The sequence below is a fragment of the Schistosoma haematobium genome, chromosome ZW (assembly GCF_000699445.3).
Source record: "Schistosoma haematobium chromosome ZW, whole genome shotgun sequence".
NCBI lineage: Eukaryota > Metazoa > Platyhelminthes > Trematoda > Strigeidida > Schistosomatidae > Schistosoma > Schistosoma haematobium.
The window spans coordinates 42082620-42102939 of NC_067195.1; the positions used below are offsets into that span (position 1 = coordinate 42082620).

General features: G+C 37.7%; 2 protein-coding genes across 6 annotated transcripts in view; one reads left to right on the forward strand and one right to left on the reverse strand.

Annotated features, from left to right (window-relative positions):
• Window positions 1–11693: 11693 nt before the first annotated feature.
• Window positions 11694–18864, forward strand: LIN54_1 (Protein lin-54). Of its 3 annotated transcripts, XM_051211432.1 has the most exons (5): window positions 11694–11726; window positions 11885–12132; window positions 13329–13947; window positions 17837–18005; window positions 18113–18864. In XM_051211432.1, the coding sequence occupies exons 2-5, from the start codon at window positions 12075–12077 to the stop codon at window positions 18677–18679; spliced, it is 1413 nt and encodes a 470-aa protein (XP_051071487.1). In that variant the 5' UTR covers window positions 11694–11726; window positions 11885–12074; the 3' UTR covers window positions 18680–18864. The 3 variants fall into 3 exon arrangements, with proteins under 3 accessions (XP_051071487.1, XP_051071489.1, XP_051071488.1); XM_051211431.1 differs by having other exon boundaries at window positions 11695–12132; XM_051211430.1 differs by having other exon boundaries at window positions 11695–11726; window positions 11885–13947.
• GTF2E1_1 (General transcription factor IIE subunit 1) overlaps window positions 18811–20320 on the reverse strand; it is a 28222-nt gene continuing 26712 nt past the window's right edge. For all 3 annotated transcript variants that reach the window (XM_051218758.1, XM_051218757.1, XM_051218759.1), the window contains one exon: window positions 18811–19047. In XM_051218758.1, the coding sequence (XP_051071490.1) occupies window positions 18878–19047 (170 nt within the window). In that variant the 3' untranslated portion in view covers window positions 18811–18877. The remainder of the gene's footprint in view (window positions 19048–20320) is intronic.

A 20320-nucleotide genomic window follows, 5' to 3' on the forward strand; every position in this document is an offset into this window, starting at 1 on the left:
GATGGAAGGTAATGGAAGCACAAAATGGCTATAATTAGCACAGTTAAACAAAAGCACATTAAAACAAACACTGGTACAGTTGGTTATAATAATAATTGTTTTTATTAAACCAGTCGTGTTCCCGTGATAAACGTGAGTCACTACAGTGAAAGTAAGGTAGGAAGCGTCCTCACTCTTCTGTCGTATCTCGTTTTTCACCACGTGAAATACGACTGTAATACAGTTGCTATTTCCTACTGTTGCGTGGACAAAGAAACTTTCAAGTAGAAGCTGGTCATCTGTGGGCAAAACATCGAAGTTTGAGTGTTATCCGTCCATGTATCATCACGTGTGCGGCCTGCATGTTCAGTGAGTCCTGAACTTGTAATATTTGTGACAAGCCGCTTACGGAACCACCCTATAGAGGCTGGATGATGCTTTCTAAGATTTAGTAGTAGTATTTGGTCAAATCTCAAGAATTGTAGTTTTGACATCACTCAGATGATCTCATCTTTCTGGATGTTAGAACCTGTGAGAAGACAAGTATATTCATCCAACGAAGTACTTTATTCCGTTACCCTTAAAAAACACCAGCAAGATTCTATCAACTTGGTTAATTCGGTAATTTGTGGTGTTACAGCTTCGAAGTGACTTAGTGTATATCGCCACTCCACTTCCAATTTCGTGTACCCCATAGTATCTGATAAGTGTCATGTCTTGCGACCTCATGTTTTACATGTGATTTCGAGTGATAGTCATGTTTCAGTTAGCACCGTGGTCTTCAAATCATATTGGTCTGACTTTCTTAGTTTACTGCTTAACGCACTGACGCTGATGTAGAGGAGCGTAATGGTTCACTTCACCACCTGTTGTTCCTCTACGTCAGTACCTATCTTATGTTTACTAAGCAGATTATTGGTAAGATTGGGTTACTTGGGTCTGTGGAGGTTGGTCATTGCAGGTTTTTTGCGTGTACATGTGTTCACTTAGTGGGATCATGGTCGTCGTGTCCTACCCCGTTGGTTCCTGACCAAAATCAACCGACATCAAGGTGTGTTTTATCATGCTTTTCTGTTATTGTCTTATCGATCTAGGTCAGTTGTTACATTTGATGTGTCTGGAGAGGCCAGGTAGAACAACTTGCCTTCCTAGCCGTTGTAGTTCCACGGTTACATCTGGCAATGATGCATAAGGCACTGGTCGTTCTGTCTGGAATACCGAATTAGCTTCATTTTTCAGGAGATTTGCTGTCCTTTCAGTGCAATGCCCTAAACCTCCTACAGAAACTTCAATAAACTGATCTATAATTTTTGTTACACCGCCCATCGTTTTTTAATCTCAATTCTGTTGCATACGATTCGTTATGAATTATCCTGAAAATCGGAACCAGCAAACCAGTCTAAACCCAATAAGTTTGGGTTGCCATCTGAAACTTACATTGGATCACTTAAATGTCAAACCCATTTTGATCATCAAATTGAACTGAGTTGGTGACACGTTTGAGGTTTATTAATGGTTGGTGTTCTTCAATAGCTTCTTTAAGTGTTAACGTCGGGTCCTAGTTAAGACAGTGTGGCAGTCGCGTACAAATATCAAAAAACTCTTGAAATTTTGAACCATAGACAAGCATTAGTGATCCGAAATCGCCTTCGAAAGGAGTTTTCATTTCAAATGGCTCACATTCCCGACTTACTACCCCAAATTGTGAAAGGATATCGTCCTCTTCATTCATCAGTAGCTTCACGAATAGACAACATGGGATAAAAGACAAAGATTGATTGTCAAACTGCTGACTAGTTGAAGTGATGGTAAGTTTGAAAGTTCTTCCATGTAGAATTTGCGACAATAGATTGTTGAGATATTCATTAGGTTTTGGGGCTCCAAGTCTTCATAAAAGAATACGTACTTTTAAACAGCCTTTTTGATTTGATAAATCAACTTGAACTTACCAGAGAGGTAATTGTTACATCCGTAAGCTACTCCTAAGTTAACTGTTATGTCAAAAATAATTATCCAGCTTTGCACCCAAATCTAGGTATCTAGCGAATTCCTTCACTTATTCTTGTACAATAGTGTAAAAACCGCACAACAATGGGAATGGATGTGTTGCTGAGTAGCATCTTACCAATCAGAAAAAGTTTCGAAGAGCTTGAACTCCATAATAATAATAATTACACGTTGCTTCAACAGGACCAAAGTGGGTCTCCTGAAAGTTCGAAATGCAGACCAACAAATTAGGTGAAATCGAGCCTCTTATTACTGATCAGGAATGGTGTGATTTCCTAGCTTACGCAGTAGTCAAACCTCGCGGTACTGATTATTCTGGATTATGCCGTCGTGTTTAGTTGACCGTCCAGAATATCTGCGTCCAATAGGCGACACACATATTAATATTAGCAGATGAGAAATTACAAGGCCAAGCCATTACCGCAGGTACCGATCTATGGCGTGTGGTTGAGTAATCTGTGCCGGTTGCCTTTGAAGATGACGAGGTTCAGAAAACTGTTGTACATCTGAAAACTTGTCTGCTGGATGATGTGGCTAAGTGACATCACACTGACCAAACACCTCGGGTGTATTCGTGCTCCTGAGCTAGCTTGATGATCTACAAGAATCCTCCACATTTTAATAAAGTGTGAGACAATCAAAATGGGGCGGCGGTAGCTGATTGGGGAAAAACTAATAGCAAACATAGGAATTTGTGATTTGTCAGTTTCTGGAGAGCTGAAGTATTCATATCACTATCGTGCTAACATTCGGATTATTGATTCCAGGATTTCCTGAATATGGCTCTGATAGTGGTTGGTATTGATTCTTAGTGTGCAACTCGTGGTTGAACCTCAGGGTCGAAAGGAATATCTGACTAAATAACTCACGATGAGTATACTTATTATTGTTATTTAGACAGCTGTAAATGACAGTGTCAGTATTATTGTACCAGCAAATGAATGTGCTGTAATTATTGAATAAACTAATTCCTCTCTCAGTTTATGTTAGCTAGTTTTGGTTTGGCAGCTGAGGGTTGTCAATTGCACTGTATTTCGTCTTCAACAAGGGTGTGGGTACTTCAGCTGTGACGGTATAATGTTTGAAAGTATTTGAATTATAGTATGAACTAGGAATCCCAGAGTTAACGCAATTGAATCGAGAGTTACGACACAAGCACGAACGAATGTATTGTATTTAAAATTCGAAATCAAGCATTCAACAAGTACAAAAGAATCATTGTTTATTTCAAACACCACATCCACCACAGCTTAAATAAGAGTATAAGTGTCTGTAATCGGTTTTACGTCTTCTTATTAAGTTCATCCTGATTCTGTCCGACATTGTATTGGATAAAAACTCTGTATTATCTAGAATACACTCATTAGTATTAGAATTAACAACTGAAATCGAAACAGACTCACCTGGGTCCTGAAATCGTATACAATCAGCATGTCGATTTTGTAATGAAATCATTAATATCTAGAATTCGAACCAGATTTTTCAACACTATCCTCCCCCACGAAATAATGTTGGATCTTTATATCCCCAAGTTATGAATGATGTGGCTTCATTTAAAACATATTTCTCACATTGTTTAGAGTAAACATTAGAACTGTTTTTGTGATAAGGGTAAACAGCAGTTGATATGAAATCATCCGAAATGTAATCAAACTCGAGGTCACTTAGTACTCGTGCTTCGCATTGAGCAGGTTTTTCACAAGGATCAAATGCATTATGAGGATAGGTAATATATGATATGACATCAGGATTTGATTCTTCTGAAATATTTCCACGAAACTTATTAAGAATGTCATTGCACAGTAATGGATCAATAGGAAAATCAGCATCTATCAAGATTGCCTCAAGTTTTTGATCATGACTAGGTTCATTTAACATATTTTCCTCAGATTTGTAAGAAATTTCACCAGAAATATGTGAATCATTAATAAAAGCCATATTTAGTACAATAACATGAGAAATCTGATAAGTTGGTTGATTAGGAACTGTTGTCTCGCAAGAACATCGCACCTTTAGAATACTGTAAACCTACGTTCTCCAAAGATCTCTATATACCGGTCAGTACAAGAAGGCGTCTTCAAAGACATTGTACTCGATTCCACAACTTAAATGATTTTCCCTGTTTAATAACGATGACAGAAATACTTGTCCGAACAGGAACAATAAGTAAACAAAAAGCAATCACACAGGTAAAACATGCAGTTGAACTTAATAATAACTCCTCTGCACTCACCATACTACTCCAAAATAAATTTAAACGCTCTAAATCGAGAGGGAGTATATTTATTAAAGGCAAACAAGTATACGAAGATCCCAAACTTGTCACAGAATTATTTAGTGAAAATTTTCGTTTCTCACTAACTAGCGAAAAACCATTTAATGATTCAAAACCAATCCCAGTAACTCCCTGTGAAATTACTAATTTAGAATTCAATGTACAAAATATCTCCAAGGCAATAAGTACATTGAAACACTCCTACATTGATGGACCAGATGGTATTCCGGATAGCATGCTAAAACGTGGAGGTGATGATATGCGTGTTTTGCTTCTCAAACTACTAACGATATCACTCTCTTCAGCGTGTTACCCTACTGCCTGGAAAACTACACATATCATTCCCAAAATTAAAACAGGACCTGAAGCAAACGTTGAAAATTACCGGCCCATAAACATAACTTCAGTGGTATCCAGAGTGATGGAAGACGTAGTTAAGGCGGCTGTAGTCCAACATCTACTAACTAATGATCTCATCTCGACCTCCCAGCATGGATTACTTAGGTCTAGATCATGCGATACATGCCTAGTAGACTACCTGAATGGTATAACTCTGAAACTAGACAACGGACTACTTGTATCAATCCTATTCCTAGACTTTAAGAAACTCTGATTAGGTCCCACACAAAAGGCCTCTCATCAAACTAATGTCCTTCGGAATAAACAATCCACTGTACTCACGGTTTGCTTCGTCCTTAACAGAACGTAAACAGATGGTAAAGTACAACGACTGTCTTTCATCACCTAAACCAATAACTAGTCATCAAGGGAAGCGTTTTAGGTCTACTCTTGTTTCTTATGTATATAAACGATATATGTAACATCACAAAATTCGGGAAACCATACTTATATGCTGATGATCTCAAAATAGTATACAACTATAAGCCTGAGACTCTAAGTGGACGAGTAACTCTGATCCAAAAGGACCTCAATAACTTAACTATATGGAGTGAAAAATGGCAATTATCATTTAAGCTCAACAAATGCGAGATCATGCACTTTGGAAAGCATCCCTATAAACCGCAACTTCACTTAAATGAAAGTAGAGTCCAGACACTCGAATCAGTACACGATTTAGGCATTAATTATACAGAAAGCCTGAACTTTGAAGAACATGCTTCCTCTATTATTTTTAAATCTAGACGGCTAATTGGTTTCATAACGAACAATTTCTTCACAACAGGGGCTAAGCTTACCCTTTACAAAATATGTGTACGACCTTCCCTTGGATACTGCTCTTTTATCTTCTCTAATATGAATACCACAGACCTGAGTATAAGATGTTCAAAGACGCTTCACACGTCAACTACTAGGATGTAACTCGAATCTCTATTACACAGATAGATGTAGGCATCTATCTTTAGAACCTTTATGGCATCGTAAGCTAAAGAACAATTTAATATTTCTCTACAAAGCGATATATGGGCTCTCCTTTCTAACCTCCTGCCCGACTATCACCCACGACCCAGCCTATAGACTTAGAAACAACGCATATACACTACTTACCGTAAAACACCAAAAACAAATGCGTTGCAAGTTTTTTACAGTACGGTATAGTTTATTGTGGAACAGGCTGCCAATGCCTATCCGTAACCGTGATACGTTTACCAGATTCAAAAAGCTAATAGCCCTTTTTCTAGACTCCAAAGAGCTTCAACATTTCCTTGAACTCCCGCCCACCAATGAGGCACTTTATTACGGACCGCCTAGTATCTAGAAAGAACAAGATTATAACAAGTTCGACTGTTGCTAATATGAAATATAACCAAATCACAGAATATATGGCTTATCCTTTCCTATTATTCATTGTTTATTAATCATGGCCATAGCTTTGAGTTCCCAAATCTCTACAAGTTAAATGTACATTATTCTTCCTGAAAGTCATGCCTTTTTTTTCTACTGCAAGTAGAAAGATAGCTCAATCTTATGGATGCTGATCTACTAAGCCCAATCATACAAAGCTCAAAATCTGGCCACAAAGTCTTGTGAGTTTCTCAATGTTTTATTTTTCTTACCCTAAAATCTTTCTTCTTTTCTACAATTTTATACCCTCTCATATCTTTTGATTTGCCACTAGTCCTTACTTCTATAAACCATTAGTTATTTTCATAACAGTGTGATATACTATGTGGACATCTAACCCATAAAACAGACTTTTCAACTATCTGATTTGCTTGTAACATGGACCTAGTAGAGACAGTGTATTCCAACCATGGGCTTTGATTAAAGCAGTATTCATACTTACCACAAACACAAGAGAGCCTAACATCACAAAAGGAGGGAGGGTGGCGTTACTGACCAGCAAACATGATGATGTGGAGATAAATTCAATGCACCCATGTCTGTAGGGCAGAACAATTTGTTTAATTACGGCTACTTATTGTTTAGTGGGATGTCACGAACTTAAGGTTTTTAATGCTGATTTATCATGCAAAAGACCTCATTAAATCGTGTTTAGAACGTTGAACTGGTTTCACTTCCTACCCAGTAGTCCTATTACAAACAAACTAGACAATTCGCTAATATACGAAGCCTATTCAAGACCCTATAATACCTGAAAAAAATAATAATACAAAAAAAACGAAAGGGGCTCTAATAGCTTCGATAATAAAAGGAAGATAGCCAATTGTATATCACAATACTGTTTCTAGCACTATATTTTATTTTATAACTACACATAATCCCATACTCTCAGCTCCTTTCCGAATTGCCTCCATTTGTCAGTTGTATGTCCACTCACACCTTGTTAACACTTATTTTCTTTAACCTGTTAAAATGCTCTTTCTTAACAAATACCTTAATAAAGGAAAATTAGACTGAGTAATCCTACCTTAAACATTCCTTCATGAATATTGGCTACTCTGCCTCTCGTCCTTTCTTTTACTTTCTCCCTCTTTCAGCCCCCCTGTGATATGGAACGAAAGATTTCATCCTGCACCATCCTCAAAGCCTTAGACATTCCAAAGGGACATAAGGATGCGACATTTAGAAGCTCCCACCTTCAATGGACCTATCCTTGACCATCAGTTGCACATTTGCAACGCAACTTCCATGAAGCGCGCGAACTGTGGTACCGATTAAAACCATCTACATTCATATCTTATAAATTATCAACCCAGCTATGTAATTTACTACAGTGGATATTGCATCATTTGTATCAATTTGATCTTGCCTGTAAACTTGCATGCCTCATGTAACAAACTGTTATTTGAGAATAAATTATTATTATTATTAAATATTTAAAACATTTCCCATTTACTTAAGTTATTATTGTCCTTAATGTAACAATACATAAGGCAATATCCTTTTATCGTACCTAAATAGTTAGTCCCACTGAACTACTTTTTAGCGTTTACTATCATTCCCTCTAAACCATTCACTATGCAGGTCTAGACCCTCTATATCCACCTCAAATGACAGATCAAACATTTGAGTCATATAAGGTCAAGGTTATACCAAACGTCCTAACCAACAGTTTGTGATAAGGCTGCAGTCTTACATTAAAAACCTGACTATTAACGACCTAGTGGATTTCCAAGAGTGGCTCGCTACGAACTCTATGGTTTAACTGATGTTACTTAATTCCATTGCAGTGTGAAGCTGGTTTTTAAATAAATAACTTTTAGTCCTTTAAGTAAATACAGGACTTTTCAGTGGGGTTTTATACATTTTTCAAATGTGCTAGATAAATAATAAGCCTGGCCACAAGGTTAAAGCTCATCAGAATAAAGATTCATTAGACAACGCAAATTTCAAGCAAGGTTACGTCAGTCAAGCGATCGTTCTCATTTTTTTGGACTTTAATAAAAAAACACAGGTGTGACGACCAGAATACCAACATCCGATCTGAACTCAGAACTAACAAACCAAAGTTTATTCAATTAGACCAGGCTACGTTCCTCTGTATGGTGTACAAAGCATTTTTGAGTGACTCGTGGTAAATTATGTCAAAACACAATCTCTGTGTTCAATTTATATTGTTCCGGTTTGAGAAAGAGAACAAATTATCTCAAAAGTACAAAGTACCTCAAACGCTACACCCTGTGCTATACAGTAAAGGGTTTCTTCAACACAAAATTACAAGCTATACAGTAAAGGGAATAGTTAACAAACAAGAGTTCGATACCTGAGGATCAATAAAAATATTCTCAACAAGATTGGGTCGGATACCTGTCTGCAAGGATTCCGAAAACCTTTCCAAGTGGACAGTCATAGGTTAACAGACACACATTGAACCACGTCATGGACCTGAGCCTAATCAAGCACGGCCATATTGGCAATGGTCCGTCAACATGCGACAGTAAACTTAAGTAACGAAGGGTAAGTCTTTAGCCAAAACCACATAATAAAATCTCAGACCGGGAAGACGGAAGAATATTAAATGGAGTTGAGCGAGATCTGATTCAAGGTTAATATACAAGACAAAGAGAAGAGATAGATAAACGGCAATACTGTCCAATGAAATATTGCGTTTTTTAGTTACAAGAAGGAAGTAGAGTGTAGCGTGTAGCGCCATATTTAACGTAAATAACCTGGCTAAGACGTGCTCATTCCATTACCACTACTCACTGACACTTGCATTCGAAATCGATTCATATATATCCCTTATGATTAATGCATACTACTTTTCAAATAGTGTTCATTTACTGAGTTTTGATTTATTGGCTGATATTCGAATTCAGCTAAAAGATCAGTTCGATGAATATCTAAATAACCCCTGTTACAGTTGTTTTTATAGTTCGTTAACATATATTATCAGTAAAAATATATCTTACACTGCTGTTTTCTGTAGAGTGTCGAACTGTAGAAGGTGAATAATTTAGATCATCATAAATTATCATAAATACTACTAAATTAACTGATTTCGCATATATCCACTGCTTTTAATATTTATGCGTGGTTTAATTATTTTCTTAACCTAAGCTCCTAGCTCGAGTTTATATCCTTGTTTTTAGAACGTAGGTTTTAGCGATTTGTAGGAGTCACGCTTCTATAATTTGTAAAGAAAATACTTTTAGGGATCCACAGTTATACATATTTGTTTCTTACAGAGTGCGTTCACGCTATTTTTTCAGACGTAATCAATAATGTACAATGTGGATTCACAGAGGGCTTACAACACTATTATGTTTACTAAAAAGGTAGCGACAGTACATTGGGAAACCTTATAGCGAAAAGTTCACAGGGATTTTCAAGCTCTGGATTAAATAAGTATGTGAACAAGGCAATATGTTAGGCTTTTAGTCTTTATAGAGCTAGACATAATTCGTTTCGGATAAACTGCAAATTTGACCAACGCTTATTCGAGGTTTATGGTTCAAACTGGGATAAACGTTTCACAGTTATTTGCAGTAAACTCAGTAATATTGAAAAAAGAGGAAGAAAATGACAACAAGATAGGCAGAAAGCTATCAGTAGTCTGTGAAGCTTAATTATTTGTATAGAAATAAATAGACAAGTGTGCTAATTCTGCGGGAAAAAATCAACCCAGCTGTCATCACCATATTGAACTATATTTAGAAAATTTACGGATTGATTACACAATCAAAAGTATGCGAGCTGTGGAATATGGGAAATTCCGTTAGGTCTACATTAGCGGTGGGTCTATTGAAGTGGGAGAGGAAATAACCATTTATTAATTTCCAGAATGTTATGTAAGCATTTGGATACACCGGCAACTTTGATTAGAACCCTTTGCACGATTTCAATCGATCGTTTATCCCATTCTCGTCAGTATAGAAAAGACTTAATCTATACGAACAGTCCAAATGTTGACCAGTTGATCCTGTTGATAAATATGCAGTGCTCCATCGTTAACGAGAGAGAAGACTATTGTTTTGTTAAAAGGTTGTATACACAGACGCCACAGTTGTGTCTAGGACTTATCAGTGAATTAGTGTTTTTGATTGTAACCTACCATTTAAAAAATGACATCAGGCTTTTGTGGTTACTTAAAGTTATTCTGTATCATGAAACGCTAACACTAATCTACGGTTTTAGTTTTTCTCAGTCGACATTTTGCATTAAGTAAACTGTTCGAATGCGGGAAAGTACTTGAGTATTTTAGAAGCCCGTGAGTAGTGAGACCTGGTTACAATGATGCATGGTGTTGAATTCATTTTTGATGGGATCCCCTGTAGTAACGAGACTCTTTGGACAATTTTTATTCAAAACGTAACTTGCAGTGGAAGCTTGCTCTTCGGCCTGTCTAATCTAAATAGTGCAATAATCGTCTGAACGTAAAGTGACAGTTTACGGAGAGCCAGAACTGCAACCAGCTCTGAATCTCATATTATCATATCTTTTTCTCCCTAAAACATTCTTGCATGACTAAGGACAACTCCGACATACTGTCCAGTTAATAGACGATGGTTCTTAATTTTTAGATAAGTGTAGAATGCGGTGCGCATACCTTTGCAGTAAAAAAGTTAAAAAAATAATCATGATAAAAACTTTAATAAGGGAACGAGAAGCAGAGCTAGAAAAAAGCTCATAGTTCTCTCAAGCTCATCGTCACACTGAATTGAGGGAGCAATTTCCTACAGATTCAAGTCTAAGCTAATCTCTAGACTGTCGAATACCGAGTCTTGGTTCAGACAAAGTGAGAACAAGTGAGCAATTTGGCTCGATAAACTTTGTCTGTTTCTAAAACGTAAATTAACACTGTTAGTGTACAAAACAAAAGTACAGTTTATAAACACAGGGAAAAAAGGAGACATAAATAACGTACCGCACAGTAGCTAGAGAGTAGGAAAAATGAGTCAATAGGGCAAATATTGTTTTATAATAAACATCGAATTGTGATTGGTGAATAAATAGGACACAGTCATACAAGGTCAAGAAAAGTAAGTGTAGTGCTGTGCGTTTCATTCTACTATTGGTGGGTTCGTTTATCGATCACATTTTACACCGAACACAATAGAAAAGAAACCAACATCGTTAGAACTAAGTTTCGCAAAGTGTTATACTTTAGTGTGCTGTATAATTACAACATATCTTCTTAAAACGATGGGTTAATTCGAAATGTACTGTTGCATTTTGTCAAATATGAACATAAGCGAGGAAAAAGAGGATAAATTTTTCGGGAGTAGAATAGATAAAGCACATCTGATAATATTATAAGCCTTTTGATGCAGATGAACTAAATTTTCAAAACATTTGTTTGGGATTCTATGTGGAAGTGGGCATTAGATTACTCGTAGTTAAAGTATGCAAATATCTGATATGTTTAGGGTCTTCAACCGATGCTTTCATTATTTAATTGTTCTTGTAATTATGGAGAAAATAATGAAATCGTTAGCTATGAAAGTCGTTGAGTTGTGATTGAAATTATTAAAATTACATTTTTTCCCCTTTTTTGGATGAGTTACATTTTGTAGATCATGGAGTATCTATTTGTTTAACTGATTACACTACTCTCACTTTCTGGTTTTGAATTGTACGGATCTGCACCCACATTCAAATTGTGAGTTCACGCGGCAATTCAAGTTACTCATAAGTGGACGTTAGATTCATATTTTAATAGTAATCTCATGTATTCTGTTGTCTTGATCTCCGATGCTATCAGGGCATCTATGTGTACTCACCAATCACTTCACCCTCCTTTTTACTGCTGCACTTCAGTTCCATGACCCAACCTCCTGTCAGTGTAAGGCTAACACTTCCGGCAAAGCAGAATTTTATTGGTGGATCAGGACTTGTGCAAGTGCTACAGGCTCAGCCATGTTCAGACGCTCAAGCGGTCATTCAACAAAGGTCGCAAAACCTGAAACCCTTGACCACCATTCGCCCGTTTGTCCCAACAGTTCCTGGCATGGCAATCAATACTAACACGGCCGTGCAATATGTAAGAAAGCCTGCAGAAATATCTGGTATGTCTACTTTTATGTTATTTGTTAAAATCGTTGTGTGCTACTGGGTTCTCAGCAGTAGGCGGCGGAAATTTTGCTATTAGTCATACGCGATTTATTCATGAGCAACAGGTTCAGTTTTTGTTATTGAGACAAGCAGTTGTAAAATGCAGTGTATACAAGTTGTAAGATAAGCTAGTGTTCGGACTGATATACGAAGTTTTTGTTACCTATGATGCTACAGTGGAAACGTTACTCCTCCTCTAGCAGCAGTTTTTCCGGAGTTCATTGGTAACATCATTCCAGATATTTTATGTTTCTATCATGATGTCATTTAAGCGAGTTGCTGGTCGAATGGATTCTTATTTGAAATCAACTTATTAGAAAGATCTTTGAATTCAGTAACTTTCTAGAGACATCAAGTCCTGTTTCGAGAGGTTAGTTATATTATGTGACCAGTCTGTTTAAAGCCTACTATGTGCCCTTTGCACAGTGGTCGCAGTAGTGGTGACAAAAATAGTGGTTCTGTAGAATTTACCTAAGAAACGTAAACCCACCTTAGTCTCGGACAATATACTGTTAAGTAAAACGTGTAGATATTCCTACATGTAGGATTCATTTGCCATTTCGCGAGATAACAAACTTTGTAATGCGTCACCGACGTCATATTAATTAGGCAGTTGTCTGGATAACAAATATTTTGAATTATAAGCTGAGGGAATTTTAACGGGTGAATTAAATGTTTAGGTTTAATTCTGTCATGGATATTAATCCAACACTAAATTCGTCAACAAACCGATTTGTTTACCCAGCGAGTTATTTAAGCCATCAGTTTTGGTTCCCATTTGAATATTCTGGTAGTGTTTGTCTATGCAAAGTAAGCGTGCGAAGGTCTTGATCAAATTGAAGTTAATATCGCTGTTCCAATGACGACCACAGATGTCTCATTGCATTCGTCGTAAACATACATTAGTAAGCATTAATAATAATAATTGTCAGTGATATTATAGGTACTCTCTAATAGCTAGAACAGTGGATTGAAGTATTTGACCACTGTCCGCCCACTGAAATGTAATTGGGGAATTCAAGACACCATCCGTGGTTTCCGTCTAAACGAAACCATGCATCTGTTGTTCAACTAGGATCATGGTGTGAATTATGTTTGCAATTTAATAATCTTGATTCGAATGTTTCATCGTTATTACTTGGCTTTTTAGTTCTGGGTGCAACAGGTACATTTGTCGCTACGCCAATGAACCAAACGTTTACTCCATTTGTAAACCCGATTATGAATTTGAACCCTAGCTTAATTTCTTCCATTCCGGGTGGTCCCACAGGGGGTCCTGGACAAGTGAGTGGCCTAAGCGCCACAGGTGGAGTTCTCTCAAGCTTAGCAAATTCACGCAAACCTTGTAATTGCACAAAGTCACATTGTCTAAAACTCTATTGCGAATGCTTTGCACAGGGACAGCTTTGTCAAAATTGTAACTGCAATAACTGTATGAATAATCTAGCCTATGAAGAGGAGCGCGGGAGGGCTATTAAGATGACTTTAGAACGTAATCCTACAGCATTTCATCCAAAAATTGGTCGTGGAGAAGGTGAAAGGAAGCACACTAAAGGTTGTAATTGCAAGCGTTCAGGATGTTTGAAAAACTATTGTGAGTGTTATGAAGCGAAGATAAGCTGCTCTGATCTATGTCGTTGTCAAGGCTGCCGCAATACAGAGGATAGCGTAGAAAGGCGCTCACTCATGCGCTTGGCTGCAATGGGAGCTTTAAGATCAAGACAACCATCTTCTTTCAAAAAACATTTGGTGAAACCCCCTTCCGAAACGTAAGTCTCATTACTACGTAATATTTTAAAAATAACATTTAAATAGTAACTTTAATAAACATGAATACTCCATATACATCTAAGCTGGTTGTGATAAATGTTACTAGTTTGTATTATAATAAAAACATAATTCTAGAGTGGAAACAAAAGATGCGTAGTATTCAAGCACACTATCGTGGTGATGGAATAGCTTTTTATGACCCTAAGCGCCGTCATAGTGAACAGTATAATCAACTGAACCACTTGATCTAAAACATGCTGCGTTCAGAATCCTTCAGAACATAAAAACATGGGGGCCGGTAATATCACAGTCTCATAAAATCCTCCATTTTATTCTATATATATTCTGTATATAGCACAATCTCATAAGAATACCATAGCGCTATTATAATAATATGGCCATATAGTTAACAAGATGTCATCATATGTGGTTGTATACGCTGATTACTCCAAACTTAAGATTAGTTTTTGCTGTCAAATTCGAATACTATTTCCCTCATTGTTGTTAGTATCATTTTGGCTTATGTTCATGGCTAAATGTACTCAACTAAATTAGGACCGTCCGATAAATCGTTTCGTTGATTTTTGGATTGTATGAATAATTAATTCATGCAAATCCACTCAGAGCAGTATGAAATAGTAAGAGATATGTTCAACTCATTCCTAGGGAATTTTCAACAGGTGGTTGAGATATGTGTTCAGTCAGTCAGCTACAACGTAGGACCAGACACACATATGCATCGGTCAAAGTTGTGTTACATATGACTAACTATCTTTTACCTCGATGGGCGATGTCTGATGTGATGGTGGGCTGAAAAAAAGCTAGGGTTGACTTAACCAAAACGTAGTATCAGTCCATAAAGCCATCCACAATTGGACCAAGCCATGCAAGTAGCTCTAGGCTACTTATTTAGCGTCTACGTGTTCATCGTAACCAGAAGTTGTGGGTACCTTTATTCAGTCGTTTTCAATAATGAAAACGGATTCACTCTTTGTCCTCCTGTAGAACCTGGTTCCTGAACTCTCACCATAATTTTTATCTAAATATAATTTCTACTAATATTGATACTGTCACTATTTCTACTACTCTGTAGATAACACTAGACAGCTTTTCAGACTAATAAAATTAACTGAAATTAAGAAGTCAAGTGTAAGTGAGACGATCTCGGAAAAACACGACACTTATCTGCTCAGTCCAGAACGATAGGCGGAACACTTTAAGGAGTTCAGCTGGCCTACTCTACAACTACCCACTATTTCTCAACAGCCTGAAGGGAGCATTGAAGTAGGCCCCTCAGCTTTAATTGGAGTTAAAAGAGCTATCGCTAGTCTGAAACGAGGAAGAGCAGCTAGTATAGATGGATTGGCTCCAGAGGTCTTTAATTATAGTGGTTCAGTTTTAGCGACTAGGTTGGCTAATATTTTAGCTAAAATCTGGGAACTGGATGTAGTCCCACGTGACAAGTCGCAATCACTGATCATCCCAATATATAAGGGGTCAAAATCAAACCGTGGTAACCATGGAGGGATTAGTTTGACTAATATAGTTTATAAAACATAAGCTCCGATAATTATCGGATGCTTAACAAAAACTCGTGAACTGCAAACACGAGAAAATCAGGTCGGTTTCAGGCCTGATCGTAGTTGCATCGACCACATATTCACCATTCGTCAGATTTTAGAACACAGGCATGCTTATCGACGTCCGATAATGATAGTTTTTCTTGACTTAAAAGTAGCATTTGACTCTGTAAACCGAGAGGTTCTGTTGCAGTGTGTCATTGAAAGGTGTACATCAGAAGTACATAGAGCTTGTGGCGAACTGTAATCTGACTTTGAAGCCTCAAGTGGTGTCCAGCAAGACTCCACTATCTCCATTTTTGTTCAGTTTTATCACAGACTTACTGCTGGATTTAACGCCGTCATCTCGGGCATAGATCTCTTTCCAGAAGGTCCACTTATTGACTTAGAATACGCAAATGACACAGTCCTGTTTGGTGAAGACGCTGATAGAATGCAGAGTCTTTTGGTAGCACTGAGCAACAATACCAGAATGTTTGGGATGCGCTTCTCTCCCTCTAAATGCAAGTTGTTGCTTCAGGACTGGCTTGCGTCAACACCTGAACTAAGGATAGGGATTGAAGTAGTCGAACATGTCGACAACTTTATTTGTCCTGAAAGTCTGATCAGCCTTGATAAGTTGGTGTCTGAAGAAATCTCTGCACGGATTCAAAAAGCTCGTTTGGCTTTCGCCAACTTACGTCACCTATGGCGAAGACGAGATATCCGTCTATCAATTAAAGGACGAGTACACTGTGCGGTAGCTCGTTCTGTTCTACTTTACGGCTGCGAAACGTGCCCATTAAGAGTAGATATTCGTAATTTACTAGTATTTGATCACAGACGCCATGGAAATATTGCTGGCAGCTGCTGGGACCACTGGGTAAGTAATAGTGAGGTTCGACGCAGGGTATTAGGGAATGATGGTAAATCAACTGATGAGGTTTTGAATCTTCATCGGTTGAGATGGTTGGGCCACGTGTTGTGTATGCCTGAACACCGATTATCACGACGTACAATGCCGACTAGTGTTGGGGATGGTTGGAAGAAAGTTAGGAGTGGCCAAACGAAAACATGTCAATTATGAGACTAAACTCGCTTCATATCTTTCTTTCTACGTACTAATTCTTTCTTACTTTACTATACCCTTATACACAGTCTTTCTTTTATATATTACTACCATTGAAGTAGCTTCTATGAATTTGATGTTCATCTTGTGCTAATGAGGTAAGGTAACTTGGACCGATGCATATATGTGCCTGGTACTACGTTGTAGATGACTAAATCTACTACTCTGATTTGTCTTAACAATTTGATCTCGCTGTGTAAACTTGATATGTTGTACAAGACAGCAATTGAACCATACAGAACATTTAGAGATCTAACCTTCATAAAGACCAGTTATCAATCGTAATGCTAACCATTATCCATTATCTTCATAACTAACGTATCAAAGTAACAAAATATAACAACGTCCAGTTATTTGAAGTTGCTACAACATTAAACAACTTAAAAAGACAAGTTAGTAATTAGAAGCATATCTCGTTGTAAGAAAGATAGTGCAAATATGTGACCGGCATTAGTTGAAGGCATCACTTCTTTAGTCCCCAATTTCTCTTACGTTTACGCTAATACTGATAAGACAATGAGTCGCCACAAGCCTACCTTTGACGATGAATGTGTTATATTTATTGTTAGTATACTAGTTCGGAAACTTGGCAGTGTTTCAAATGTTGCGATAGCTATAAAGATCGGAATTACAAGTAGCCTTACTTTGTAATCTAATTTGAGTATCAGTACTAATCAAGCCTTAGGAATTAGTAATAAATTTAATGCACTCTGGTGTTTCAGTATCTGAAATTGAGTCTTTATGCAAAATACATCGAAAGTCTACAAGTTTCCGGTTGATATTTTACGTATGTTATGACTTAAGCATATATATCATACTTGGTACCCGTGTCACGATCCGACTTATTGCAGTAACATGTTTGTTATGTAGTCTTAGACAAATATCCCCTCATGGAGACTAATACTATTCTAGTTTAAATAACTTGATTGTAATGTGATATAAAATTTGGATGTATTTTTGGGGTAAATAGCGCTGGCAACCATGTTGCTTGCTCGTTTTAAAAGGATTAGATCATAAGCAATCAATAGCAAACCTATTTATTTCCCCCAGTTATTTTAAATAAATTATTTAGACTGGATAGTGGCCTCAAATGTCTAAACAATTTGACCGACCGAACAAAGACAGCTGTTCCGCTGAGTCATAAACAATTTACATGGTTATATTGTAGTAAAGTTTTGAGACCTTTTGTGTCTAATTTAGCCTACCGCATGTGTTCTTCACCTGGGAAGTAATCGAGGCAACTGCTAGTTGTTTATTGGCGCAAGCTGATGAAGCAGAACGTCGTGACTTACCTCCAGCAGCACAAGAACGAATACTTCTGGAAGAATTTGGACGCACACTGGAACGCGTAATTGAGGCAGCTAGTAAGGTAAGAGTACGTTGTGTCGTGCTCATAGTAATTGATAGTCACTCAGTGACTACCAAGTTTTTCCTGACAATTTTAATCCTGACTCATTGTATGACTTTTGGTTTCAGGCGCAAATACGATCGTCCAGTGCCATCCATACGTCTGCTTCAATTGACGATAATGATCAAGGGCTAATACATAGTGGTGGATCAACTGGTCCAGGTAGTCTAGGTGGGAAAGGCAGTGGAGCGGTTGGAGTGGCAGCAGCAGCTGCCGCGGCCGCAGATGTCCTACGGGACGATGAGGATGACGAAGATGAGATGATGCATGATATTGATGTAGAAGAGGAAGATGATCCTGACGAAATGGACGACGAAATGTATGGTATTGTTGGTGGGTCGACGATCTCACGTCATGGACACTCTCGCTCTCATTTAGGGCGCCGCCATATGCCAAGCAGTCACCGGTCTACACATTTGGTTCCTGAGCTAGATGATGACATAGTGAGCGATGAAGATCCTGTCGAAAGAGCCCATGCTGTATCATCTAGTAATAGACAAGGAATAATGCCGCATAGGTATCAGGAAATGCATTCGCGTCGAACATCGCAAACTGTTGAAGACCGATATATTCATTCACGTCGAAATATGAGCAGTCGCAGTTATCGTCATCATGACCCGGACTCGATGGTATAATTGATGGTTTAACTTACTTTCTGTATGACATCGCCCATACATTTGTAAAGTAATCAAACATTTTGTATACACACCCTACACAGAATTATCATTCAATTAGTGTTTCCTCTTACAATTTATGAGTCAACTACTATGTTAAGCATCGTGTATTTTTGAATCTGTATAATACATTATATTTTACACAAGCTCATTTTCGTTTTATTCGAGCATTAAGTTGGTGAACATGAGCTTACCAACGCGCACGTAGTTTTCACGCTCTTCTTTAGTCATTGTCTTCACCATTGCTGGAGTTACATCTGTATAAAGCATAAGCTGACCTCCAACAGTAACCTCGAACTTCTTTGAGTGAAGGTCCACAGACGTATTTTCTAGAAAATAAAGAGGAATTGGTTTTTTGAAAGTGGCTAGTTGAACATGAACTACAGATAAAATGTACTAGTAACATGTGGCTTAATTTTTCTGTCTATCAAACTCAGAGCTGGTTAACGAGAAAATTGTGATTCCCATTCATAATAGGCAACTAATCATACACTTATGCGAAAATAGTATGCAGGTTAATGTAAACCAGCACCTGAGTGGCGGAGTATCGGTGCCCTACACTGAGTTCATACGAATCAAGCACAATGTTTGGGAAATATTATCGACCCAAGACCACATACTCAACATCAGCACGAATAATTTGAGAGGATAAACAATAAAGATGTAGACTTATAGTAGGAGAAAAGCGAATATAGTCAGTCAGTCAGTAAAAACGTAGAACTTCGTACGTACGTACACCAGTTCGAGTTGCCATACCATATTAGCACAGAGATGCTGTTGTCCATTCAAATCCCGTAGTGGTAGAGGTAGTAAGAGTATAAGCAGTAATCGGAAACATTAGGGTTCAAAGATGTTATTTAAAGAGTATAATCCAGTGAAATAAATTTGGAAGAGAAAAAAGAGACAAGGGGGAATCAGGAGATTAAAATTTGGGAGAACACAAAGATTGGATGCACCTGCGCCATTGCAAACGATTTTGAGACATGTCATTCAAGGTCTCAAACCATCGGTTACTATCATCTCGCGGTCCCCAACCAGGTAGTCTACACCTACCAACATGAGTCAGCCCACTTGTCAGTGACTTCATGGACTTGTGCCATGTTTTGGTCTGGCCAAAGCGAATATAGGTTAAAAGATGAAGTGAAATACTACCGAACTTTAATATCAGGATGAGATTGCTTATCTGCATCACTAATCGATTTCGAGACGTGCCTTAAAACCTATCTAGCCGCAGGTTATGGTTAGTGGGTTTAGTTATAAAATACAGCAATAACACTATTTATGCACTAATTAGTTTTATTTTATATTTTGACACAATAGCAAAACAATGCTTCCACATCCCGTCTGAAGGTACGTCATCGAATACAAGGGACGATTCGTAAGCTCGTTTTTACCGATATGTGCGTATAAAGAGAAGACACAGCCAAGGATAATGGTGAATATTAGTGACAGCAGAGTTAGGTAATAGACGAGTGGTTAACACTGTCCTATTGTACGAACTGTTGTATGATATTTATCCTTGAGCGATCGGAAGAAATTAATGGCGATCATTATTTTCAATGCAGAAATATACATCTACACCAGGTTTGGACATGGATTTAC